Source organism: Parasteatoda tepidariorum, chromosome 3 (genome assembly GCF_043381705.1).
Source record: "Parasteatoda tepidariorum isolate YZ-2023 chromosome 3, CAS_Ptep_4.0, whole genome shotgun sequence".
NCBI lineage: Eukaryota > Metazoa > Arthropoda > Arachnida > Araneae > Theridiidae > Parasteatoda > Parasteatoda tepidariorum.
Window position 1 is genome coordinate 84158173 of NC_092206.1, and position 27943 is coordinate 84186115.

Consider the following 27943-nt stretch of genomic DNA (forward strand, 5'->3'; position numbering starts at 1 on the left):
CTTTGCATTTCACAGCTAAAGTTTCCACGCACACTTTTCGACATCCGACGTCCTCGGAAAGTTGTTGACATTGGATGAACGAAACACACTCTGAGATTGTTTTAAAATTCGAAAAAATGTTTGTAGTAATAGAAGAGACTTCTATCTTCAAATTCCACACATTTTTAACGTGAAATAAACATAATACTGAATAGCAGCACTTGAAAAATGCCAAATTCGAATTTGCACAAAGTAGCCCCCGCTGCACAAAGTAGCCCCGAATGACGGTAGTATTTAACAGTTTTCGTTTTTTGAAAGTGATGAATATGTGTTAAATCAGATATATATATATATCATAAATTTAATTAAAATTCAAGGGAATTGGGTAAATAAGTAACAAAAATAAAATTCATAAGCAAAAATAAATAATTTTATTAATAAGACTATTAAAAAATAATAGTAACACACAAAATAAAACCAAGAGTCACCTTTAAAAGCAAAGGTTTAAAATTATTTTGATTTGAGTACAAATGTTTTTTTTTCTTTTCTAGTAAATAACAATAATAAAAGTGCAAATTTTATAACAATTAACTTTGAAATAAACAACATGGTTAATGCTCATAACATACTAATCAAAATTGGACATTTTTTTTTGCGAAGTACATCATACAAAATGTCATCATATTGCATCACAGATTCAGGAGAATAACAAGTTTAGATTTTGACATCTTTTCTAACAGCATAAGAAATTTTCAGTAAAGAACAGATAAAAACAGATGAAGAACTTGGAATGACATTTTATCACTGTGCAATGATTCTAAAATTATAAAATATATTAATACATTTATATGCAACAAAACTTAGTCAAAAAAATAAATATTAAAATATTTAGATAATATTTCAATAACAGAGTAAAAGTAAGTTTGCGTTTGCTCTTGACTATCATTTAAAAATAAAGCTGATATTAATTTAATAGATTCAAAATCATGTATGATTGTTTTTCAAATACACGATTTCCTGAAAGAGGGAAAAGGCCACGTTTTCCCTTTTTGTGACATGAAAAGCCCCATCGTGTCACCAGTTAGGAAAATTAAATTTTACTAATTTTTTCTACTTAAATTTAATCTCCCAATTTGAATTTTATTAATGTTGTTTATTTAATTTTGTGTGCTTATTATTAGGTTGTTAAAAAAAGTTCTGCAACACTTGTGAAAATTTTTGAATTGAAAATTTTTGAACTTTTATGAATTTTCATTTTGTGTTGTTGTTTTTTGGTGTTCTTAGTTTTAAATTTTCATCAATAAGCTCTAAATGACTTTGGACAAAACTGATTTTTGGATTTTGATTCTTTATTGCTATAAACGAGATTTTTTAGCAAGGGTGTTGCAGAAGTTTTTTTAACAACCTTACAATATTGAGGTAGACATTTTTATTTTTCAAGATTAAAATTCATTATTTACCGGCATCTCCATGCAAATATTAAAACTATTTCTTTACAACTATGAATAATCTCTATAACTATTTCTTTATTTAATAATTCAGGTGAATAAGATGAGCTTAGAATAAAGGGAGAAGGTTTATCTTAATCATAAAATCTACAGATATCAAAACTGAATTGCTAGGAAACACCTGCTGAAGTACAATTTTAAGTACCAAAACAGAACAAATTTGATATCGATGGCAATTGATACAATTTACTCACACATTTTCAGAAAAAAAATTTCAACAATTAAAATTAAGAATTATGAAACAATTTTGCAGTCGTTCAGCAGTCACCTTGATGGTACATGAACAGATCCATATATAAATTAAAAAATATTGTTTTTTTAGGCCCAAAAAATAAAAAAAAGAGAATAAATAAAGAATAAATTTGCTAAATAAAAAACTAATAAGCACATATGAACAGGGCTCAAAATGTGGGTTTAAAAAATTAGATACAGCTCAAAATGTGGGTTTGCAAAAATCTTCTAATCTAAGAAAATGGACATAGCGTTTGATTCTATCAAACTTATTCTATGAGCATTGTTTTTTTTTTACAGAATAAACTGATGAAGTCAAATAAATTCATAATGAAATATCGCCCATTTGCATAACTGTCTTGATACAATTTATAATATTTTTCATTTTTTAAAAAAAAAGACTTTAAAAGTTATCAGTTATTTTTACAATGTTGCCACAGGTCCTATAAACTTATAATAATTGTAGTAAATTTACGCTGTAGGATTTTAGCGTTCTAAAATCCATTTGATCATTTAGAATTCTGAATAGGCAGACGTTGTCTGAAAAGTCACATCTATAATATACCTATCTACCCAAATACGACACTTAAGTCTGGAACCATAATGCATTTACAGTTGCATCCAATTTTCTAGACACACATTTGGTGTTTTGTCCATTTTTGTGAAGGTGCATTTCAAGCTGCATCCAGATTTAAAAACTCACCATTAAGTAATTAAGTATATCAAAGTCTTAAAATCAAACTTAAATTAATTTTAATAATAATTAATTTTAATTTTTAGAAACAATTATTTAAAAAGAGTATTTTTCACAAGACATGCGACTGTTAAAAGTACACAACTTGCTAAGTTATAAAATTATATAGGCACAAAAAACATTGCAAAGAATCTGACAAAAAAAATTTTAAAAAAAACATGTACACAAATTATTTGAAATAAAATATTAAAAAACTAGAAAAAGAAGCATAAATTTAATGCTTTTTATGTTTAAATAAATTGCTGTGCATTATATCATGTTAATTGGCATAAGTGAAAAAAGCTATTGCCACAAAAAAAAAACTTGTTTCCATATTCTATTGCAAAATACATTCCACTCCTTTCTAAATTACGAAAGAAAAACGTTTTTAGAAATCAATTTCTCCTGTTCAATTGCAAAATGCAATTTCTTTTTAGTTTACATTAAAAAAATAAATTTATAAACATATACTTCAGGCATAATGTCAAAATTAATCCTATTCTCCTTCTTTTTTTTTTTTTTTTTTTTGTGATGTCAGTATTTCTTATATTGAAAAGTTTCAAAAGCCAAAGCAGTTAAGTGCTTTTTGTAAATACCCTAATTTTCTTCTAAATAGAATAATCAAATTAATCTAATAGATTTTAAATTAATCTAATATAATAATTAAATTATTATCATAGATGGCACTATGCACAGTGATGTATTATTGATTAACATTCATCTTCACTGTGATGTTAACATCATTCTTCGTTATTGTTATGAAATACATTTTTAAATGTGAAATATTATATTTTTGGGGCAATTGTTATTAATTCATTCATTCGCGAATCCATATTTCTTTAATTCATATAAGATGAGTGAGTTGCATAAGTTATGACAAAACGCTTTATAACAGAAAAATGTATTTAAAGACAATAATTAAGATAGAATGATTTTAATGTTACAGTGTCTGAATTGAATCTGAATATTAATTAAAAATACATTACTGTGCATAGCGCTATCTATGAGAAACATAATTAACAAGCTCGAGCAAATCATAGCATGAGTGGATCTGTCAATAAAAGGACATGTTGATGAAGTAACATCAAAATTAAATAACGTTAAACATGAACCATATCATTTTGTAAGTCAATCATTTAAATGTAAAATGCATCTTTATAGTAAATGTACAAAAATAACTTTTCTAAAAAAAAAAAATTTATTCATTGACAGTCAAACATGCAAAAAAAAAATTTCAGAAATAAAACTAAATTTGCAGTTTATTTTTCCTCTTCTATCTTTACAAATATTATATCTTTTTTTTTTTTTTGCAACAACAAATAAACAAGCCACCTTATATAATGTTCTAATTACTTTCAAAATTAATTTTTCTTCTATGCACTTTTATTTCCATACAAATTAATGTGCCATTGTACACTTCAAAATTTTAACGAATTTTCTAATTTTTTTAAACTGTGGAAAACATATTTTTTCTTCAAAAGTTACATTTATTTATTTTTAGTACTATTTATAGCACATCATTCATTTTCATGTAGAATTATGTAATTAAAATTGTTTTCTACAAATTAATAGACGCATATGAATATAAATTAGATAAGGAATATACAAAGTATTTCAACCATGTCAATATCTTTGGATATGTGCGCCATTTATCTCTTATCAGACGACAAACAATTTTTTAGATGGGTGATAGAAGTAATTTTTTATTGGTATCTAATAAGCAGAGGGAACTTACATTTTTTACAACATTTTAATGCAAGAATTAATTCCATAGTAAAGTATAAAAATATAATAAGAACTTTTACAGAGATATAAAAATTAACCTTTAAAAGAGGCTTCAAAATCACAACAATTTTTTTTATATGACCCTGTATTTCAGCCCAAGTTGTTAATACCATTTACAATATTCTGGTGTATAAGTCAACTTTTCAAATGACCAAAATTTCATGAAAGTCAGGGGGCCAACTTATTTACCGGTAATACAGAAAACATACGTTGATCATGAAATGTTAATGCATTATAAACAATGAGATAGATATGAATAACTCTGTATAAATCTATCCCTTTCAAAATTTAATTTCAATATGTTATACACTAATAATTTTGCATCTTTGGATACTGTACTTTTACACATATAAAGGATTGTTTTAGAAACAATACTTCAAATCACATTCAGAAAAAATAAGAAAAAGAAAAGTTAAGATAATTTATTCAAGAGTATTTCAAAAAAACATAACACCATTTATTTTGCTACGTGCTTTTTTGACACATGAACACGGCTTTGATAGTATTTTCTGTTTTTGAAAAAAAAAACCTGTTCAACTGGTGACTCACAACATTTTGTTAATAGATTTTTCATTAATGCAAATATATTATAGTTATATTTTTAATTTTTTCAGCGATTGACTTATACACCCGACATATCAGAAATTTGCTATCTCATAATTAAAAATAAGGGATAGACTTATAAAATAGGATAAATGGGAATTCCTATTTCAGGCAAATTTAACAACATTATCAAAATAAGTCAATTAGAAAATGGCTGGCAATATTTTAAACTTTTCCTAAGTAGCCAAAAATTTCATAAAAAAAAAAAATTCACAATGCACCAACAATACAATGTATAAATTAATTAGTAAGATAAATATGTAAATATATGCATATATATCAATTTAAAAAAGTGACTAGTAGTAAAGTCTTATAAATGAGCTTACATTTCTGATCAACATGAAGTGATGATGAACCGGGGGTCATCGTTCAGTGAAGAAGAATGAGAGGGCACACGTAGTGAGTAAAATTATGGTGAGGGCATTGTAATAAATTAACAATCGAAACTTTGGATCTAAATCTCCCTGGCGATACCAATATATCTAAAATGAAAAGCCTATTTGAATACAGTATAATATACATTGGGAACTAAAGATGCATCATACATACATTAACCTTTTAACTGTTGACTCTAAACTCATTCTTCTCTCAGAAAAAAAACTAGTTTTACGCCAGGTTATAATGCGCTCTAAAGAAAAGTTATATGAATTTCCCTTAGTTAAAAGGATAAAAGCTATATACCTAACATATTTAATTACTTTTGATCTCTAAAATTACAATTAATGCTATGCATTTTTTCGTGTTTGGAATCAAACACACAATGGAAAATGCTTGTAGAAAATGCACACTTATTCACTCTCACACTAGTACAGTGAGCGAAATGAAAAGAAAAAAAATAACCTTAATACTAAAATTAAACTAGATAATTAATTAGTGCAAATGATTGTCTTTACATTACAAACTGCGTCAAGAAAACTTTCAATATGTTCAGTTTTTTAACCTAAAAACAATGAGATAGACACACTATGTACTAGACACTATCTGGAAAATATGTTCATAATAGTTAGTACGAAAGTTTCTGAGCATGAAAATAGTCTAAAGTTTGGGCTCCTTAGGAGCAATTTCACTAATGATGTAATTTCATTATAACTCTGGAACTTGTAAAGAGAATTAAAATAATTTCACACAGAATTGTAAAATTTGTTTATCCAAAGAAAATTTCATTTTTTTATTTTTGTATAATAAATTATAAAATTTGAGCAAAATCTAATAGTTTCTAAATAATAAAATTTAAAAAAAAATGAAACTTTTAATTTTTTCTTTATAAGAAGTATTCAACTGATTCCGTTCAAAAATAAAACTACTTAGCTTAAACCAGCGGTTACAAAATGGTATTTGGCAGAAAACTAGGGTTCTGTAGAATTAAGATATTCCGAAAAATTAGAATTTTTATTTTTTTTTCGCTTAATGAATTTGAAACTTTTCAATACACTTAAATGCAATAAATAATCCATTATTTTTGTAATATTTCTTTTGCTCTTATGAAATTATTTAAAAATAAAATGCCAAAAAAATTTCAGTTTTTTTAAAAACAATATTTCCAAAATTATTTATCCATAATAATCTATGGGAAGGATATGCATTAAAGTTGCATTAGTATTTCCCATCAAGCTGTTCAAACAAAATAAAATAATTTAATTTGCTAATAAACTTCCTAATAATCATTTTAAACTTTTAAAGCAATTTTTTAGTTTTCATTACAAAGAAAAACATGATTTGGCACATTTTAATCACACATCAAAAATAAATTTATTGCTAAACTAGATATTTAAAACTAGGACAAAAATTCTAGTGTTGGACAAAATATAAAATACGATTATTAACGAGTAAATGATGGAAAAGTTCATACACTTTAAATTAAATATTTTCAAAACAAAATAGTATTTTATTGGTTAATAAATTGAAAATTATCAAATATCTTTACATACTTTATTTAAAAAGTTGAAGTTCTGCCAAAAAAAAGTTTATCATTTATGGTTCCATAGTCGAAAAAAATTGAGTATTGCTGGTTTAAATTTGCATATTTTACAGTAAAAAAATTGTTTAATCTTCAATAAATTAAATAATAAATAAATATGAAAAAATATTTATTTTTCATTGAATTATATTCCTATAAACTAGTTTCAGAATAATGTTGTAAATTCCTTAAGCAAATCCAGAGAAATGGCGAAACAGGCAAAAACTGAAGTAAATTGTAAAAAGCCCTTACTTTCAACTACTATTTTGGCTGAACTATCGGGAGCATATTGGCGAACACCCATACTTTGAGAGTCAAGAAATCAAATTTCTTAGAAAAAAAAAGCTAATTTATTTAAAGAAAATAGGATTTTAGTCTGCTCTCGTAACCGAAAATATTATCACCAATTAGTTAACTAGCACAAATTAATAAAAATATTTAAGGTTCGCCTCTCATTTAAATTGGACAATAAATGTCAATCCAATTACTAGATCAAAACTAAGATGTTCTGTATTTTATTTTGCAAACTAGATATTTTGCAAACATTTATATAAGTGTACAGGCTTTTTAATTTTTAATAAACAAAGGGTATTTTTTGTCAGAATATTAAACGACAGAGTTGTTTAACTGTTACAATTTTTATACCTATATTTCTTTTAATTATGACATATCAAGACCACATTGTAATTAAAAATTTGTTTCTGTGAAAGCTGAGATATAAAAAAATCTGTAAGGAAAGTTGTGTCATTTTTTCTTTCAATTTATGTCATTAGAATTTTAAAAAATATATAAGCAACTATGAACTTTTTTTATTTTGGTAATTTGAACAATATGATAAAAAGATTAATAATTGTTTATTTTTCACTATAATATAAATCACTATAATATAAGTTACTAATAAAATATAAATTAATATTAAAAGCAATATATCATCTTCATTAAAAAAAAAGGGTAATAAAAAAAACCTAAAGATAGAAGTTTAAAGGTTGTGCGAAAAAATACAAGATAGCATAATCATCATTGGTTCCCGTAAATCTTTATCATATACATAGTGTAAAGATTAGATAAAACAGTAAAAGTTCCTAATTCAAATGTAATTTAAAACAATATAGAATTATAGTCAGAGACTATTAAAAAGTCAGAAAAAGCTTATTTAACTCTAGGGACAAATAGTTGTATTGCTATTTAGTTTCAATAACAAAAACCTGAAATCAATCACTGCTTTCAACCAGAGATTTTTCCATATTTCTTAAAGCAGTTATAAAATGCATTCTTTAACATGCAAATTTCATTCACACCAAAATTTATATAAATCAAAGATATAACCTAACTTTATAAAACAACCTAATAAGCCTGTTGAAATGTTTTTAAGTGCTGCTAAAAATTAAAAACACAGAATTGCAATTTCTCTATCATTGCAGCTCTGATAAAGATAATAAATAGTTTAAATATTAAAAAGTAGGTTTTTCATAACATGACTACATTTTTAATTAAATATGTACTGTACTAATTACTGTACCCTCTTTGACTTACACAAGACAATTTATACATTTAAAGAGCAGATAATATCACTTCACTTAAATATGAATTCTATAACAATCCATTATGATACTGACTTTGAAATTTTCAATTCTTTTTATTTTAAAATATTATTGTGCTGATTTAATTTAAAATGCTTATTGTACTGATTATCTGTTTATTTTTTAAACTTTTAATTTACATTTAGTATTAGATGTATACAAGCAAAGCAAGATTACAGAGGCATACAAAAGAATGAATAAATAAAAATAAAATAAAACAGTCATTTTATCTTTAATAATTGAAAAACATTAATAAATAGTTTTAAAATCAATCAATTTCTGCAAGTTTCAGATAAGACTAAATAATATTAAGTTATTATGCTGTTTAAAATCAACTATCATACAAANAATAAATAAATAAAAATAAAATAAAACAGTCATTTTATCTTTAATAATTGGAAAACATTAATAAATAGTTTTAAAATCAATCAATTTCTGCAAGTTTCAGATAAGACTAAATAATATTAAGTTATTATGCTGTTTAAAATCAACTATCATACAAAACAAAATAGGTTCAAATAAATTACTTACCAATAAAATATGACCCAAACAAATAAGAAAAATGCAAAGGATAAAATATACATTTAATCCTTGAGGAGGTGTTTTTGCAAAAAAAGCAGAAAACATTGTTATCTAAAAAAGAGAAAATTCAAGTTAAAATTGAATGTTGCGAAAAAATGAGTGCAACATACTGAAAAGGTGAAAATATTAAACTTATTGATCTTTGGGTATCCAAAACATAGGGAAAAAAGTATTGGATCAAATATCTAAAAATACACAAGTGAAATATCTTTAAAAGAAGGATTCAGGGACATCATTTTCCTCAGATGTATTTGATACTTTGAAAAAACTCTCAAATGGCACTCCCCTAAGCAGCCACCCTAGCCTCAAAAGGCTTAATTAATCTATATTAGATAACCTATATTACCTATCATCATCATAGTTGGTCCGACAGCCCAATGTGGGCCAATGCCTTCCTCTGAAGATTTCTCATAAAGACTTCCGATTTCTAAATTACAACTAAATTAAACTAATATAGGTTCCTATAAGATTCTGGAAGGTTTCTGCATCCCGGTATTAGAAACCTTCCAGGCTATAACAGCATCGGCAGATTAATTTTCATTTTCGTTTTATCTTTATTTTTGAAAAGCATGCAAACAAATATGGAAAAATTGTTTAGACTCCTTTTTAAAACATCTCTAAGCTTGTTTCTAATAAAACTATAAAGCTGAATTGAAAGAATACTTCAGTAAAAAAAAATTTCCATTACTTGATTGCAGGCTTAAGAGTGTAGAGATTTATTTAATTTTTTAAGAATAATAGCATACTATGTAACTTAAATTAAGACAAAGTTGTGTACATGAACCTTATTTTTGTAAATTTTGCTAGAATGTATGTTCAATTTTTACAAAGATAATCTCTGACTGTGTTGAGGTTGTAGACAAATTTGAATTTATGAAGGTTGATAAGTAGATTCATTTTAAACTGTTTGTACCCTATTGGTATTACCCTTTTGGTATGTTGTATCCAATTTGGGATTATAACAAATACAAAAATCAAAATCAAACTACAAAAACCTGTAATTCAAACTGAGGTACTTTTTCTGGAGAGTTCAGTCTTTAATTTAAAAAAAAGGAGAAGGTCCTACTGAAGACTTGAAAGTTGTTTTCCTTAACCCACCCCCAGCAAGTGAGAATGGTAAGGCTAGTTTGGTAGCCTTAAATACCAATTTTGAAAATATATCATACATACATTTTCAAATGTGTATTTCTCAAGATATTTTATAGTTTTCATACTTTTTGTACACCCTACATAAAAATAAAGTAACGATTAAAAATTTTAAAAAATATAGGATGGACGCTACACAGAGAGGAAAACCATGAAAACTTCCCATGTTTAGACTGAAGGCAAGGGGACTCTGATCCATGATCTGTCTACCACTGAGGATATTTTACGTCACCACTGTAGCAGGTGCAAGTCGGTGCAGAATTCGTTACGACCAGCCATTGCTGGGATTCAAACACATCGCACCCCAATGAGAGGCAAGCAGTCTATCCCCTGAGCCACCACAGCCCTTCAGAGTACTTCGTGACATTTTTTTATTTTATGTTATAAACAGTGTTGAAAGACCGACCCAATTCTGAGTTTACGATTATCAATGTTCGACTACGTAGCCTTGTAATTTTGAACCCAACCCAAAAGACAAGGGAACTCCTGGATCAAGCATAGGGACAAACTAGCTATTTAAGAGAATTTAGTAATGGAATTTTTCTTGTGTTACCGCACTTTGGTTTCACAAAAAGGAAAACTACGAAAACTCTCACAGTAAGATCAACAACAAAGAGGATTTTCAAACAAATTCTTACACTACACATGAAAGCCAAAAAATATTTTGATTGATTTTTATTGTTTTTTTTTAAACAAATAAATTTTAGTCGCTTTTAATTTATAAAATGTTAAAACAAAGCTACTAGCGTAGACATAGGCGCACCCTATGTTCGTCTCACCACAAAAAAATTTAAATTATAATATGAAACAAAAACAATGCAAATAAGAAGCATTCAGGAATTTATAATCATAAATTTCATGATCGAAAAGCAAGATTTGCGATGAAGAGGGCGCAAAATAGAAATAATTAGTGAATTGAAACATTTATACACTTACTGGCTTAACCGCATTGAAATTAAATTTATTTTAATAATGCAAGCAAATAGCTAACAATAATTTGATTCAAAATTTAGTTAACGATTATTATTATTTATAAAGTATCTTAAAAATAAAAAAAACAACAATAGTTTTTTGTAACTCATTGTGTTATTTTTTCTGGAGCGTACACCCTCAAACCGTGTGTGCCCTGCCTGCACAGATTTGTTAATTTATTGTAGCGAAACTTGATTTTATTATTTAACAGGTTTTCATGTAATCATTAAGTTAAGTTTTGCTTAATATGTAAAATATGGAAGTTATTTTAATTTCATAAAAAATTCATTAATTTATTCTCGGTTGCTAGTTTTTAATTTTCACTTACATAAAAATGGCATATTAAATAGCTTGGTAACTATAATAATGTAATTACAAACTCTTTAAAAATACAATTATAAAACTGTTTAAAAATTATTTTACGTTTGATGTTTAATTTTTTAGGAGTATTTTTCCATTTCTTCTACTTGTTGTGGAAAATATATAATTTTTCTAGAGAATTTTATCTTTTCATGAATTTTTCTACAGTGGAAAGAATTACAGTTATTTACTAAAAAAGAATTACTCCAAACCGAAGTATTATTTTTGGGGCATTTTTTACAATATAGCATTTTTCTTTTAAAGAATATAAATATATGCAGTAGAAAATCCTGCATCCAAAATTTCAAAGACAATGGCCGGAAAATAAATTTTTCTTGGTAATAGGTCTTTGAGGTAAAAAAAGGTCAAAACATGTGTTAAAAAAAGAAAAATAATAATAAATAAAGTTAATTTTCATACAACCTTTTGCTAATAGTTGAATGACAATGAATTTAAGGATGTTAAGTCACTTAATAAAATAAAAAATAAATAAGTAAGCAGAGGATAGTTTGAACTTTCTCTTCCATGAATAAAGACACTTCTTTCACTTTTTTTCTTCATTTGATGTGAAGAAATACCAATGCAGATATTCAAATAAAAATAACATTAAAAAAAACTTTTTTGAAAAAAGAAAAAAAGGCGTGTTTATTCTGATTGTTAAAAAGTGTCTGCAAAATAGACATTTTCCAGAAAATGAATGTTTGAATACAGGTCGTTGTACCACATTTAAAAAAAAATATTATCAATAATTCGTTAATTAACAAAATTTTTATTGAAGTATCGCTTTGTTACAATTAAGTCTAAAATTTTTAATAGGGAGAAAATGTTGTGTGCACTTATATAAGAGCCTCAAGTTATGAGACCTGTATACATCGGATTCTAGAGGTCATTATTTTGAGTATCAACTGTATATTATTGTTCACTATTTGAGTATGATGTAAAAAAAAAGTATCATTATTATGATTCGAAATATAATCAATTTAAAAGTTCTTTAATGGCATTTAAAATAGAAATACCAAATATGTCTCTTTATTTACTGCACTTAATTACAAAAGAGAAAGCTAAAATAAATAAAATAATTACCAAAACTAACAAAGTTGTTATTATTCCAAGCACCATATTTACAACTCGATCCTGAAAATAAAATCTAGCTTATAATAAATGCATTAATATTATGAAAATTATTAATTCTATTAATCACAATAAATTATTTAAAAAAAATTATTAGAATAAATTGATCATTCTTCACAATATTTTGTTTAAAACGTACATAGTTTCTAAAAGTAAAACAGTTAAAGTTATTATTTTTCACTTTAATTGCTGGTTAAAATCTAAAAATAAAATCCATTACACATATAACATTGATTTCAATCATTTTAAGTTAGCACACGAAAGAGTGTTCTTCAGTGAATTATAGATGTGTTAATACTTATTCTATACTTTGTGACCAAACACAAAACATATATCTCGTATTTAGAATTGGACAACCAAGAGGAATTAAATACTGTTGCTTTTGTAAACATATATTATTATTTGTTTTACAGATTTTATCACTGAAATAATCTTACTCTTCTATTGGAATCTCCAAACAAAGGCCTATCTGGCACAGAACTCCCAAATAGAGGCCTGTATTCTTCACTGGGATTTTCCATTTCTTAATCTATAATGAAATTTGTCAGATTTTTTTACTGTACTGAAATGAACAAGTTTAACCAAACATACAGAAAAATTCTTAAATACAATTATGGGAAATATGTAAAAAGAAATTACCAGTAATAACCTGCTTCAAAAGGGAGAAGTAAATGTTTTAGTTTCATTTAATTACTTATACTTAGCACTAACATATACAAGACAACAACAAAAACATTTAATTATTTATACAACATGATTTTTCATGAACCAAAAATATACCAAACACACTTGGCAGTTGCCGTATGGAAAATTAATGATTTTTTTAAATTATTTCTTAGTTAAAGGTAGAAAAATGAATTTGTAAGATAAAAATCTGTTGTTAAACACATAATAATTTCAATTTGTGAATGAAATTTATTTTTCTAATCTACTTGGTATTGTGTTAAAACAATGCAAAAAATTTTTGCAATTTTATTTAATAACAATGTATTACATTATATTTTTAAAATCAGAGTGAATTTCATCTTTTTTTTTCCTTTTGGGATAAACTTTTTTAAAGCTAAATGCAGTTGAAAAATTTATGAAATTTAATAAATGATATTGCTAAAAAAATTAATAAAAATAACATATAGAGATATACTTTATCACATATTCATTAGCTAAATAAGAAATCAGTCAATCGTTAAAATTACAGCTCCATCATTACAATGAAATATTTTTTCTTTTAAAAAAAAAATGGACTAAATCTTAAATTTTAAGTTACTGTGCTTAAAATCACAATAAAAAGTAAAAAAAAGTTTTGGGACAATAGAGAGATTTAGCACATTCATATGCATATTCTATGCACAGTTACTTCAGTAAAATCTTGATTCTCTAAATAGCTCGTATAACAAAGACAGATGAAAATGCAGTCAACTGCACATTTCTAATTAATTGTCTCAATTACATAGAATACAGTACAAGATTATAACTTTACATATTTTATGTTATAATATTTCATTTTTATTGAAAGAAAAATGTATTAAATCTCATGCAGTAAGTTATGTCCAAAACTACAATAAATTAGAATGACGTTTAACTGAAAAGCTCAGTGAAAAAAAGCTCTAAATGACATTTCAGAAGATTTAGAAACTTTAGCATGAAAAATATAACAGTAAGAAGCTGCTTACAAAACATATCTTTTTAATTAAAAACCTTATTATTTAATGGCATTGCGGAAACATGAAATTAATTCTGCATACTTAAATAAACATAATGTGTTCTTAAACACAACTTTTCACATTTTTTTAAGAACATAAATATCTTTAAAGAAGCTCTTTAAACAAGATTTTGATTACATGTTACATTAACAGCAAACATATTTCTCTGTCAATTTAAATTTATACCACAACTGGGATTTAAATATCTTTTTTATTTAAAGAAGCATGAGACTAGGCATTAAAATGAATTTAGGAAATATTTGTATACTTTAATTCAGAATTTCATGCACGTATCAGTTTAAATAAACATAAAAACAGCTTTATAAATAAGATAACACAAAGTTCAAGCTAATGAAAACTAGAATGAAATCCTTTATTATAAAAACATACTAATCTGAATTATCATTACCATTTTTAATTCATGACAGTATATTTAAGTTCAGTCCTATTTATGAAGGGAAAAAAAAAACACATATACACACTATATTCTTACTTATTTCAGTTAAATGCTTACTTAGTCCAAAATGATATCCGATATTAGAAACCACTCTTTTAGAAATAATATCTGAAAAATAAATGAATAAATAATTATAACATTGTCTACAACGTAATGTTAACGAGCTAGTTTTAATTTTACACAAACATTATTTACTAGGCATTAAAAATATAGTTGATCTAATTTATTTTCTTAAATATTTACAAATTAAAAAGCAATTTTTATCATTAAAAGAAGATTTAATGCAATAAAACGCAAATGACTAAAAGCAGTTAAAAGGAGAGAAAAAGTCATGCAACAGAAATAAGGCATATTTAATACATAATAATAAGTATTTACTCAAAAAAATTTTAATGGAATTACACTTTTATTACTCCACCCGCATTGTTAATTTTCTGATTCATCATAAAGCGGAATCGCGGTACTTTTGAAGTCACAAAGATTTGTAAACAATAATAAGAATAGTTTCTTTTTCTTTTCTGTCATGCAGTTTGTTGTCATGTGATAAGGATATTCTAAAAAACACTCATTATTACGCTTCACATTTTTACAATTTAAAAGTTTAAAAATTTCCAAGTATAGGTTAGAATTTCACTACAGTTTACGAACGAACTATTAAGTGCAAAAACGTTAGTATATTTTTTGGAGAAAACTGAACGATTACGATTAAAATCTAGTGCAATGTGTTTTTAATAATGTAAAGTTATTATTTTTAAATGATATTTCATAATATATCCATGTTAAAACTTAAAAATTATTGTTATTTCATCAAAATATTTTTTATCAACCTATTTTAATAAGCGGATATATTTTGCATTTTTGAAATTTAAAAAATCACAACAATTGTAAATATTTGTACATATTTAAATTAGAAAATATTTCAAAAATCTTTAACAATTTTTAGCCTCGTTTTGTGGAGTTTTTTTTAATTTTAAATCTCTTCAATTCAGTTTAAAAAGCATAAGAACAACAACAAATCGTCGGTAGGTCATTTCCAGGGCAAACATGGCTGCTTTTCGAGGATTTCGTAGTTTTCATACTTCTTCTGTTAGATTAAATACCATATTGCACCCTCCAAATCCGAAGGATTATGAAAGTAATTTGTCTATTCTATTCTTTAGTTACATAAGTTAATTCTTTTGGTTTTTGGACTTGTTCAATAAAATAGAATTCCCAAACAATGATGCACTAATTTTCTTTGATTTGTCAATTAACAGTCTATTATTATAATTTTTTTGCAGTAAAGCACATATTCATATGCTGTTCAGAAAATTAAATAATAGAATACAAATCGTTATTATTATAGGCTGCTTATAGTCTTTTCTGTAATTACCTTAACGCCTGCTTGTTCGTAAACTATTTCAAGATTAAACAGCATACTAACATTTTTTTTAAGTAGTAACTTATTGTCTTTAAAGTTATGTTCTATTTTTATAAATTTAGCATAACATAATTTTCAAATATGTTGTTTTAAAACAATACTTAAAAAATTAAAAGTATTTTAACTACAGAAATATTCTGTGGTGTTTTTTTTTAAACACATAAATATATAAGTTATTGTCTTAAATAGCGATATTATTATCAATCTTGTAATTCCTATATTTAAATAACAATCCTCTAGTGGGGCCGTTCAAAAAGTACGTACACAAAAATGGAGAAATTTCAAACCCCTCCCACCCCTTCGTACATTACCGTACATAAGGTCTTACTCCCCCCCCTTAGAGTACGNTTTTAAGGAGTAACTTATTGTCTTTAAAGTTGTGTTCTATTTTTATAAATTTAGCATAACATAATTTTCAGATATGTTGTTTTAAAACAATACTTGAATCATTAAAAGTAATTTAACTACAGAAATATTCTGTGGTGTTTTTTTTTAAACACATAAATATATAAGTTATTGTATTAAATAGCAATATTATTATCTATCTTGTAATTCCTAAATTTAAATAACAATCCTCTAGTCGACTTCTGACAACTGCAAGTTTTGCAAATTTTATGTATTATTCTAGCACTTGAATATCTTTCAAGATTTTATTAGATATACATTTTATAACTTAGTTTCTAAGCACATGAATGAGTAGAAAGTTATGCTTAGTATTAAAATAAATGAATTAATAGATTATGAATTAGTAGCCTATATTGGTTATCAGTCAATAAGGTAAATTATTAGCAACACAGTCATAATAGTCATAGGAGAAAAAATATTTTTTAACATATTCCCATTTTACCCCACCTAACTCTATATCTTGTCATTATGTGTTATTTAAATTTATCAATCAATGCAGAATTTCAACTGAATTTTTAAAAAATTAGGTGTTTTAAGTTTGTCATCATTGTTGTCTATTTATTATGTTAGTAATTAAGTTATTATAATTGTTAATCAATGTAATGTGTTTTTCCATATTTATACTTACTGTAGTACATAATGTGTCGAGTTCTAAAGATACTTTATAAATTGACTATCTCTAGTGAGTATTTTAGCTGATCCATGGATTACTTAATTAAGCAAGGATACTTTAAACCAGGGTTGGCAAGTTTTTGACACATGACTGTTTATACCATGGTTTTTACCGTCATGTCAAAAACCCATAGTTTGGGTAAAACTGTATTTTTATTTGAGTTTAACAGCTTGTAATTTAAAATTAATTCATTTTAGGCAATAAAATTAGAAAAAAAGTTGTTAAAAGATATTTAAGAACAGATTCTTGCATTTTCCCGACATGATTATATCAAAACATACTATTTGAAGTAAAATATTAGGATACTAAATAAAATTTTCAACATTTCCAAGCATCATTTTGTTCGGCATATTACATTACTGAAGAATGTCAAGTCATTCTTGACTTTGTTAGTAGCTATAAGTTTTGAAAGTTTTGTTAAGCTTATTTCTAATATTTAAAAAATGCCAAATTTTAAATTCTTCTTTTTAGTTCTTGAATTTATTAATAGTTCCAAGCTTTTTTGTTTGTTTATTTCTAACAATTAAGAAGAGCAAAATTTTGAATCCTTTGCAAATCAAGCTATAATGATAAAAATAAGTATCACTATTTTCAATAAGTATATTACAATATTTCTATACGAATGTATATCCTTCTATAAGAATACATGAATATAGTTGCAAAATCAATAGCAATCATTTACAACATTCATTTATTCAATCATTTACAAAGGCAATTACGTGAAAATAATATATTGTCTTCTGTACGCCATACATTAAAGAAAACAGTAGGTTTTTGACGGCAAAAACCCAACCCTGCTTTAAACATGAGTATATGTTACAATAAAAGCCCAAAGTCTAGCAAAATCAAGGATTTACCAAAGTTGCTTGGTAACTCCTAGATTTTATGGCAAAGGCTGAAACGGAATCTTATTAAAGCATACTTTTGACTTATATGAAGCCACTTTAGCAAAACCTACAATTTACAGGTTAAACCTAAGATTCATTAAATTTCCAGTTTTTTACCTATAAAAACATAAAAGTGGTAAATTTCTGGTTTTACTGGTAAAACCTGGGATTTACCTAAGAAGTTGGTAACTCTTAGATTTTATATCATAGGCTTAGTAAAAAGCTGAAATGGAATTGTATTAAAGCAGACTTTTACCAAGTTACTAAGATAAGTTTTATATTAGTGACTATCTCGATAAAACTGAGAATTTACCAGACTTCAGGTTTTTACCATAACATATCAAAGCTGCATAATTATTTGCGTTAAGTATAATGTTTTTCAGAGAAGGTTCATAAGATGGTATTAATACTTTATTTGCATTGTTTTTACTTGCTTTATTATTTCAGAGGGTGTTAAACTATGGAAAAAGCTATTTCTGTTTGTGTCACTTCCTGCTGTTGGCTTATGCATGGTCAATGCTTACTTAGGAGAAAAGGAACATTTGGAGCATTTTCACAGGCCAGAATTCATTGCTTATGAACACTTGCGTATTCGCAAGAAGGTGAGCATACACTACCTTACTACTATGGAATAGATATTTTCAGTTTATGGCATTTTTTTTTTTTCAAATTTCTCTAGAAATACTTGAAACTGATTGTTTTGTGCAGCATGTCCTTTTGTGGACCTTGTGCCATTAAACCCTACATTCCATTTTCAATTCTTTAGAAATAATTAAAAGAATTCTTTTGTTACTTAGAAGTGTTCTCATGCATACCAATAAACTTTCAGAGTTTTGAGAGGCCAGCAATAAATTATGAACAAAGAATGTTTTTGAAATTCCTATGCCAAAAAATGTGCAATAAGCTTCTAAGGTTAAATAAGCAATAAGGTGCAATATGCTTTCCAGGGTTGGCAAGATTTTGCCACAGGTGGAAAAAAACTGGTAAAAATCGTCCTGGCAAAAACAGGTTTTTGCCAAGCAAAGTGGCAAAAAACCTATATTTTCCAAGATGAGAGGACAAAAATGCATTTTTGATACAAAATTATTCCTAAAATTGAAATGTATATATTTAAGAAAAAAATTAACAAAATTATTATTCCATAATGAAACATGATCCTTTAAAATTTTACATATTCATAGTAAAATTTTAAAAATTTAACGCTTATATCTTGTGCATATTATAAAGATTTTTTTTTTTTCAAATTTTATATTTTTGTTTATTTAAATTACTCAGCACATTTTGTTTCATTTTATTAAATATTTCTATATAATTAAAAAAACATAGAGCAAAAAAAAATTATAAATAAAATGTCCATAATTCTATTAATATTTAGTCTTGGTTTGCGAAAATTTAGTGCAGTTACTGCAAATGATCAGCAAAATAATGATACAAATTACAAGCTTAGTGCTATATTTTTTGGCATAGGCTGTTCAATAACTTTTCATTTGTCATTTATCACCAGTCCCTCAAACCTCTGCTTTAACTTTATTAATACTCATGAGAAATTGAAAAAATGTCCAGAACTGAATATGTTTCTCCCACTGTTGTACATATTTCTGTTTATTAAATTTTTCTAAGCATACTGTTTATAATGCATTGTTTACTTCTTAACTCAGTGTATTAAAATTTTGTATATATCCTAAAATGGTGAACAAGCCTCCTCATTCAATTAAGCCCCCATAGTTTCATAGAAATATTTACCATGACCAGTGATCAAAAACGAATAAACCCCATCAACCTTCCACATTCTGAGTATAATATTGACACTCGCTATGTGCAAATTCAAATATTGAAATTCTTACTTTTTACGGATGTTTTCTTACTTTTATCAAGAGTAACCACTTGATTTTTAAAGATAAAATACAGTGAAACCTCATGATATGGACAGTCCTACAAAACGAACGCCTCTCAATACGTACATATTTTTAATTCCTGTGAATCTTCTATGAATAAACCATTGTGTACATTCTCCGCAAAGTGGACTCTCGTAACCGGACGCGGACAGTCATTTTTGCCCTGTTACGATATTTTCTATCTCTTCAAACAAAGCACCATTTTCCTAAATTTGAAAGGGGGAAAAAATTATTTCTTCTTTAAATTCCAAGAAAAATATGCAATTTTAAATGTTTAACGGATGTAAATTTTTGTTAAATATTGATAAACTGTTTCACTACTAAAGAATCACTCTTTCTCCTTTCATCTTGCCTTATCTTTACAAAGAAAGGAGAGAAAATGATATTTCTCACGTGAAATAATTTGGACAGCGTCATATTTTGATCCTTTTCCTCTGGACAGCACGGGTTATGAGACCCCACCAGCTAAAATGACGTCTTAAATGCTGTTGATACTTCACCCCCTTTGAAAATTTATTTTATTTTATTATTAATTTTAAGGCTATGTTTATCACAGCTGGGAGAACAAGAAAAAAAGAACAGAAATATAGTCTTTGATGTGTTCAGATAAATGAAACATTTATTCAGTCACTTGATAGATTATCAATTGTGAATGTATCAATTCCATTGGTTCTCATGCCTTATAGATATGCATTGCTTTCTTTTTTCTGCGAATCGCGGGTGGTTTACTTTTTAGGACGTATTAACCACATTTCCTACCAAGAGATGGGTAGGTGTTTTGTGTGTAAGCCTAATAATTGAAACTGACCGAGAACTAAAAGCTCCTATTCGGTATCATATGACTAACTTGAATGTCTGTGTTAATAGAAAAATTATATTCGTTTATCTGTAGCTACATCTAGAATTGCATATTTGTATCAAACGTTTTCATATGTTCTTTATGTGTAAAATAGTATTTTTTAAAGTGTAAACAAATATCCTCGTAGATAGTTATTTTCAGGGCCGTCTTTAAACTATTTGAGGCCCTGGGCACATTAGGATCATGGGGCCCCTATGACCTTGAGAAAACACTATTTAGTTACAATAGATAAAGAAAGACAAACAAGGTTCTAAATTTATTTTTATTTAGTTACTAGCTATAAAAAAATAGGAAATATAAAAAATAATCTACAAAAGTAACTCGCTTAACTTAAAATCCTTAGATTAATTCTATGTTGATTGCAAAGGTACCCTTCTAGATTTAAGATGAGCAAAATCNACAAATCGAACGCCTCTCAATACGTACATATTTTTAATTCCCCTTGATCCCTTGAATCTTCTATGAATTAACCATTATGTACGTTCTCCACAAAGCGGACACTCTCATAACCGAGCACAGACAGTCATTTTTGCCTTGAAACGATATTTTCTATCTTTTCAAACCGGACACCGATTTCCTAAATTTGAAAGGAAATTCGAAGTAAAATATGCAACTTTAAATAATTTTTAACAGATGTAATTTTTTGCTTTATTTATAACTAAAAATATTGTTAAACTATTTCACTACTAGAGAATCACTCTTTCTCCTATCATCTTGCCTTATCTTTGCAAAAAAAGGAGAGAAAATTATATTGTTCATGTGAAATAAATTGGACAGAGGCATATTTTGATCTTTTCATCTAGACAACACAGACTATGAGACCCCACAAGCTAAAGTGACGTCTTAAATGCTCTCAATGACTCTTCCCCTTTAAAAATTTCTTTCATTTTTATATTAATTTTAAGGCTGTATTTAACACAGCTGGAAGAAAAAAAAGAGAACAGAAATATAGTCTGATGTGTTTATATAAATGAAACATTAATTCAGACTCTTGAAAGATGATCAATTGTAAATATATCAACTCCATAGGTTCTTGTGCCCTATAGGTATGCATTGTTTTCTTTTTCTGTGAATCGCGGGAGGTTAACTTTCAAGGAGGTATTAACCTTATTTCCTATCAAGAGATGGGTAGGTGTTCAATGCGTAAACCTAATAACTGAAACTGACTGAGGACTAAAAGCTTCTATTCTGCATCATATGTCTAACTTGAATGACTGTGTTCATCTAAAAATTATAATATATACTGTAGCTACATCTAGAATTATATATTTATGTCAAACTTTTTGATAAATAATTTTTATGTAAAAAAAATTATTTTTTTAAAGTGTGAACAAATATACTTGTAGATAGTCATTGTAGATTATTCAATTATTTCTATATCATTGAAAATATTCTTAAAACAATTTACATTGTTTAACTTCGTTATTAGGCTACCCTTCCCGTAAACGCACAATTTTTTCAGTCCCGAGAGTGTCCGTTTAACCGAAGTTTCGCTGTATTGCGATTCAAATCTCAATTATATGAAAATTAAACATCCCGATTCAAATTTGAATGATTTAAAAATCCAATATTGCGATTTGTGTTCATGCATTTTTAAAATCCATTATCTTAATCACACCATTTTGTTAAATACTGATTTATGTGGTTTAAAAGTTACGCATAGTCACTCATATTAACACGATTTAATTATTTAACTTTACTTTCATTTGTTTTTTATTTAATTAAATCGAGTTACATTTTTGCTTTATTAATTATGCTATTTTCTTGCTTCTGTTTATCCCCCTACTTCGTCATGATTTTTGTCAAAATTTAGGTGGAGGCTTAATATATATATATTACGGTATATTGTAAAGAAATTTATTTTTTACTTTAATTATGCTTGTCATAGATGATTTTTTTTTTTCTTTAGGGAACTGAATTGACTATATAATTTTCTGTTTAACTACAAATGTTTTAAATTATTATAGCAATAAAACTTCTCTGTTTGAAGTAAAATGAATTAAATACAGGCCATGAGATCTTCCGACTTTCTAAACTTGTTGTTTAACTTTATTTCTCTTTAATCATTATTTATATATCTAAAGCTTAACAGTTTGAGACTGTCAATGTACACATATAGTAAGAAGAAAAAAAACTTCAAATAAATATGTAGATAATTTTAACCTTTTCTTTTGCGCAAAATAGTTTCACTCACTTTTTTATGATTTGTGTTGCTATGTATTTTCAGGTTCATTACACTTTTCCCTCTCTTGTGTCTGTACATATATCTTAATTATTTTGGTTATTGGCCATTTGCTTTTAAATTGTAATAGACACTCTAGTTTTCTAATTTTATTAGTTTCACAGAACTGCCTAAACTGAGATAATCTATAATTAGCTGATAAGCCTATTAGTGTTATGAAAGAAAGATTAAAAACTCTGAAATGTGTCAATATTAGTTGTTATCCGATGATTAGATGTAGAAACATTTTTACAAAATGCTATATATATATTACCTAAACTTACCCCTTCTGCCCTAATAGTTGGGCCTAATAATCTGCCCTAAAATTTTTATTAGAACTTTGGCCAGACATACTAAAAGTATTTTATAATTTTACTCGTTACTATTGGTACTTAGTAAAATAGTTTTACTAAGACAGAAAAAAAGAAAAAAAATTATGAGTTAATTAATAAGTGTTCATCATTATTTTTCTTAATTAAATTCTTATTAATTTTTTTCCAGAGATTTCCCTGGGGTGATGGCAATCACACTTTGTTTCACAATCCCAAAGTGAATGCTTTACCTGATGGATATGAAGATTAATTGGAAGCAAAAGTGCTGTTAATTTGTCTGTAAACAAATATACTTATTTGAATCTATTTGTAGAAATATTGAAATAAATAATACTCTCATTAACTGAATGCTCAAGTTTTTGTATTTTTTTCACCTTAAAATTATTTTATGGTATTATCAATGAGGACATAAGTTTTGTTAACAATTTTTGTTTAAAAGAGATTTAAAAATATTGATTTTATGTTGATAAAAAATGTTTTCAAAACACTAATTGCTGTATTCTCAAAATTTTGGTTCAGGATTTTTTTTTCTGTTTTGAAAACTTGAAAAAGTTGGGAGAATTTTTTCTATAATTAAGATCCATGAGTTTCTTATATATCCTTTTCATTATTCACTTTGATTTTTACTGTGCTAAATAACAATTTAAAAAATTATTTAAAATTATAGGGTTATTAAGAAATTATTTTTCTCTGAGCATGCTTATAAAATATGTGATAGACCTAAACACAATTACTTATTTTTTTAGGTGTTCTTAATAAAAGTTCTAATTGTTCAGAATGGAATACTTATGCTGTTTTTTTTTTTGTTTCATTTTATTTTACTTAATATTTAAGATTAGTTTGCTTATTATTTTTTATTTTTGATCCTTCTAATTTAATGTTTTTAACTGTTCAAAGTTACTGTATTTAGCACTACATTTTAGCTACAAAAATCACTGTGAAGAAAATGTGTATTATTCTTTAAATTGTACATTCATTAATACATGCTGTAATCATATGCAGGATTCTTAACGTGATAGTATATAAATTACAACCTAAAAATTACGCTTGAGCTGAAAAGTTAATACTTATTTGCATTTTTTGAAATTTTAATCAAATTTTGTAAACAATATTTGGAAAAAAAAAATACTTTTCTTTTATGATTTAGTCGCATTTTTCGTCCATATAAATACATATCCAAGGTAACTTCATCGTGCTTTTAATGATTCCCTTATAAAAAATTTTCTGTAATAAGTCATTTGTATGTTGTCACAAAAATTTATATTATAATAGAACTTAATTTAAATATTTACCATCTAAAGCCAGAACATGATTGATACTTCATATGGTTTGATGTATGAAATATATATAAAGAGCCCAATTGGTCTAGACAAAATTTGTAAGGAAATTTTATCAAATGGTATATTTATCAGTTATCATAACACTTAAAGTAAATTACATTGTATTGTGTAGTACTTAATTCAAAAATGAATGTGTATTTTTTTTAATTATCGTGGCACTTTTTAAGAAAATAACAGTGCTCAACTTATTAAAAGCAGAATGCCCATTTTTAAATAACATTTTTCTGCGAAATTAACAGTTTTATACTGGCCTCTCGGTTCAAAGGTTTTTTTTTTTCAGTAAATTTTACATTTCTTTTTAACTATGTGCTGATAAGCGATTTCAATTAGTACAGACTTTCCGCTTAATGGTAAATTTTGTATGATAAAATTTTTTGTATAGTTAGAAAGTGCGTGTGTAAATGTGCCAAATAATTTTTTTTTATATCGATAAAATCTTATATAATTTATAAGTTAGTTTCATGTTTCAAAAAAATACTTTAAAATGGAAAGTTTTATTTTAAATAAATATTTGCGTATGGTTCTAAATGAATATATAAGTATTCTGTATTAATATTTTAATTATATACCGAATATAATATATATATATATTTGTATATTGCTTTAAAATATTTTTATTTTCGCATAAACATCAATAGCTTGGAATTCGCTGTTCGAAAATGTACCGAATCTTAATATTCTTTCCCCCTACTATAGCTATCAAATATTTTGCATAATTAAAATCAAAAAAAATTTTTAAAGCTTTGCTTACAATCTAATGGGAAAAAAGAAAGTCATAACGATTTTTCAACATAATAAATTTAACGGTGCATTAGCAAAATAAATAATATGTTTTTCTAAAGTCTTCATAACAGTGTTTAGAATAATTTGACAAAAGACTAAATGTAATCAAGTTTGTTTGTGATTTCGAGTTCAAGATTACACAAATTTCTAAAACACGATTAACAATAAAGCTTTCAAGCAACTGTTCAACCTATTTGTTAGTTCTGAGCGGATCTGGAAGACATCTTTGTTTAACACCAAGTATGACGAAAAAGCTCAGAAATTTTAATTTTTTTTTATTTTCTCTTTTTTTTAAAAAAATTCGTAGTTCTTTGTCGGAACGAATGGTTACATTGTTTACATTTATTTTCTTTTTAATACTCATCGCCCCATTGAGGGAAAAATCGCTCCCAGTTTAGGATCCCGCAGAGGATTTATAGCAATGACACGGCTCCCAGTAGAACACCGGAGTCAAGAATCACTGCCTGCGGTTAGTAAGCTGGTTGGGTGACCAGTTTGATCAGCCTGCATAGGCCTATTCTATACAGGAACCGAGGGTGTGGGGTATTGGTTGTCGTTAAACTGTTCTCCAGTAAAGCGCTCGACTTCAAGCGCAGGTTGTCGAGCTACCAAAGCAGGGGAGCCATCCCCTCTGCAGAGGATCAAAATTGCGATGGTATTCTTTCNATCTGGCAGGAACTAGGGGGCCCCATTCGATCGCGGGGCCCTGGGCACGTGCCCATAGTGCCCAGTGGGGAAGAGGGGCCTGGTTATTTTAGATTATTCAATTATTTTTATATCATTGAAAATATTCTAAAAACAATTTACACTGCTAAACTTCGTTATTATGCTACCCTACCCTTAAACGGACAATTTTTTCGGTCACAATAGTGTCCGCAATCAATTATATGTAAATTACACATCCCAATTCAAATTTGAGTGATTTAAAAATCCAATATTGTGATTTGTATTCATACATTTTTAAAATCCAATATCGCAATTCTTAATCACACAGTTTTATTAAATACTGATTTATGTGATTTAAAAGTTACACATAGCCACTCATATCAACACGATTTAATTATTTAACTTGACTTTAATTAAATTGAGTTACATATTTGCATTATTAATTATGTTCTATTTTCTTGCTTCTGTTTATCCCCCTACTTCGTCATGATTTTCATCAAAATTTAGGTGGAGGCTTAATCTTATATGATATATTGTAAAGACATGTATTTTTTACCTTAATTATGCTTGTCAATTTGTCATAAAATGTCAAATTCCTTTTTTTTTTCGTTCCTTAAGGAACTGAATTGACTATATAATTTTCTGTTTAACTATGAATGTTTTAAATTATAGCAATAAAATTACTCTGTTTGAAGTAAAAAGAATCAAATACAGGCCATCAGACTGAAGTTTCGTTCTTCACCTTGGAAGATGCCAGAAGTGTTGCTCATTTTACGTTACCCAGTGGGCACTTGTAAACCTAAGTCACGGAGGCAAACAACATTTCCCACGCCACACATACCTGTTCTTGGGGTGGGCCACATTCACAACACGTAGAAGGAAACATCCATGCCCAGAGCAGGATTCAAACTCACAGTCAGGCACGCTAACCGCTCAGCCACCTCACCGGCATATATATATATATATAAAATTACTTAAACTTTCCCCTTCTGCCCTAAATCTAGATAAGTTGAGCAAATTTTGATTAGAACTTTGGCCAGTCATACTAAAAGTATTTTATAATTTTACTAGTTACTATTGGTACTTAGTAAAGTAGTTTTACTAAGACAGAAAAGAAGGAAAAAAAAGGATGAGTTATTAATAAGTGTTGTTCATTATTTTTCTTAATTAACTTCTTATTAATTTTTTTTCAGCGATTTCCCTGGGGTGATGGCAATCACACTTTGTTCCACAATCCCAAAGTGAATGCTTTACCTGATGGATATGAAGATTAATAGGAAGTGAAAGTGCTATTAATTTGTCTGTAAACAAACATACTTTATTTGAATCTATTTGTAGAAATATTGAAATAAATAATGCAATCCTTAACTCATGATCAAGTTTCTGTTTTTTTTTCACCTTAAATTTATTTCATGGTAAATCAATGAGTACAGAAATTTTGTTAAAAATTTTTGTTTCAAAATATATGCTAGATTTACAAATTGAGTATTATATATTCTGTTAAAAAAGAGCGTTAAAAATATTGATTTTCTATTAATAAAAAAATGTTTTCAAAACTCTAATAGCTGTATCCTCAAAATTTTGGTCCAGGATATACAGGGTGTCTCAGTTAAGCGTTTCAGAACTTCTAAGAGGGGTATGGGGCATCCTGACGACTCGAAATCATATAGCAATGTGGGGTCGGAAATGCTTTCCTGAAGCGCTGACGTACACAGAAGCGCCATAAAGAAAAAGAGAC

General features: G+C 26.9%; 2 protein-coding genes across 7 annotated transcripts; one reads left to right on the forward strand and one right to left on the reverse strand.

Annotated features, from left to right (window-relative positions):
* Positions 1–387: 387 nt before the first annotated feature.
* LOC107440773 (transmembrane protein 243) lies at positions 388–15379 on the reverse strand. 5 transcript variants are annotated; one of them, XM_016053799.3, is made up of 7 exons: positions 15103–15379; positions 14782–14832; positions 13005–13096; positions 12520–12570; positions 8908–9009; positions 5166–5321; positions 388–796 (listed from the first exon to the last, which is right to left on the reverse strand). In XM_016053799.3, the coding sequence occupies exons 3-6, from the start codon at positions 13086–13088 to the stop codon at positions 5202–5204; spliced, it is 357 nt and encodes a 118-aa protein (XP_015909285.1). In that variant the 5' UTR covers positions 13089–13096; positions 14782–14832; positions 15103–15379; the 3' UTR covers positions 388–796; positions 5166–5201. The 5 variants fall into 5 exon arrangements, with proteins under 5 accessions (XP_015909285.1, XP_015909290.1, XP_015909287.1 ...); XM_016053804.3 differs by having other exon boundaries at positions 14761–14832; positions 15127–15306; XM_016053801.3 differs by having other exon boundaries at positions 14761–14832; positions 15103–15306.
* Positions 15380–15699: 320 nt separating this feature from the next.
* Positions 15700–27580, forward strand: LOC107440774 (cytochrome c oxidase subunit 6A1, mitochondrial). Of its 2 annotated transcripts, none has more exons than XM_043042437.2 (3): positions 15700–15859; positions 18557–18711; positions 27399–27580. In XM_043042437.2, exons 1-3 carry the CDS (start codon positions 15769–15771, stop codon positions 27477–27479), a joined length of 327 nt encoding a protein of 108 aa, XP_042898371.1. In that variant the 5' UTR covers positions 15700–15768; the 3' UTR covers positions 27480–27580. The 2 variants fall into 2 exon arrangements, with proteins under 2 accessions (XP_042898371.1, XP_042898369.1); XM_043042435.2 differs by lacking the exon at positions 27399–27580 and adding an exon at positions 23586–23764.
* The last annotated feature ends 363 nt before the right edge of the window (positions 27581–27943 follow it).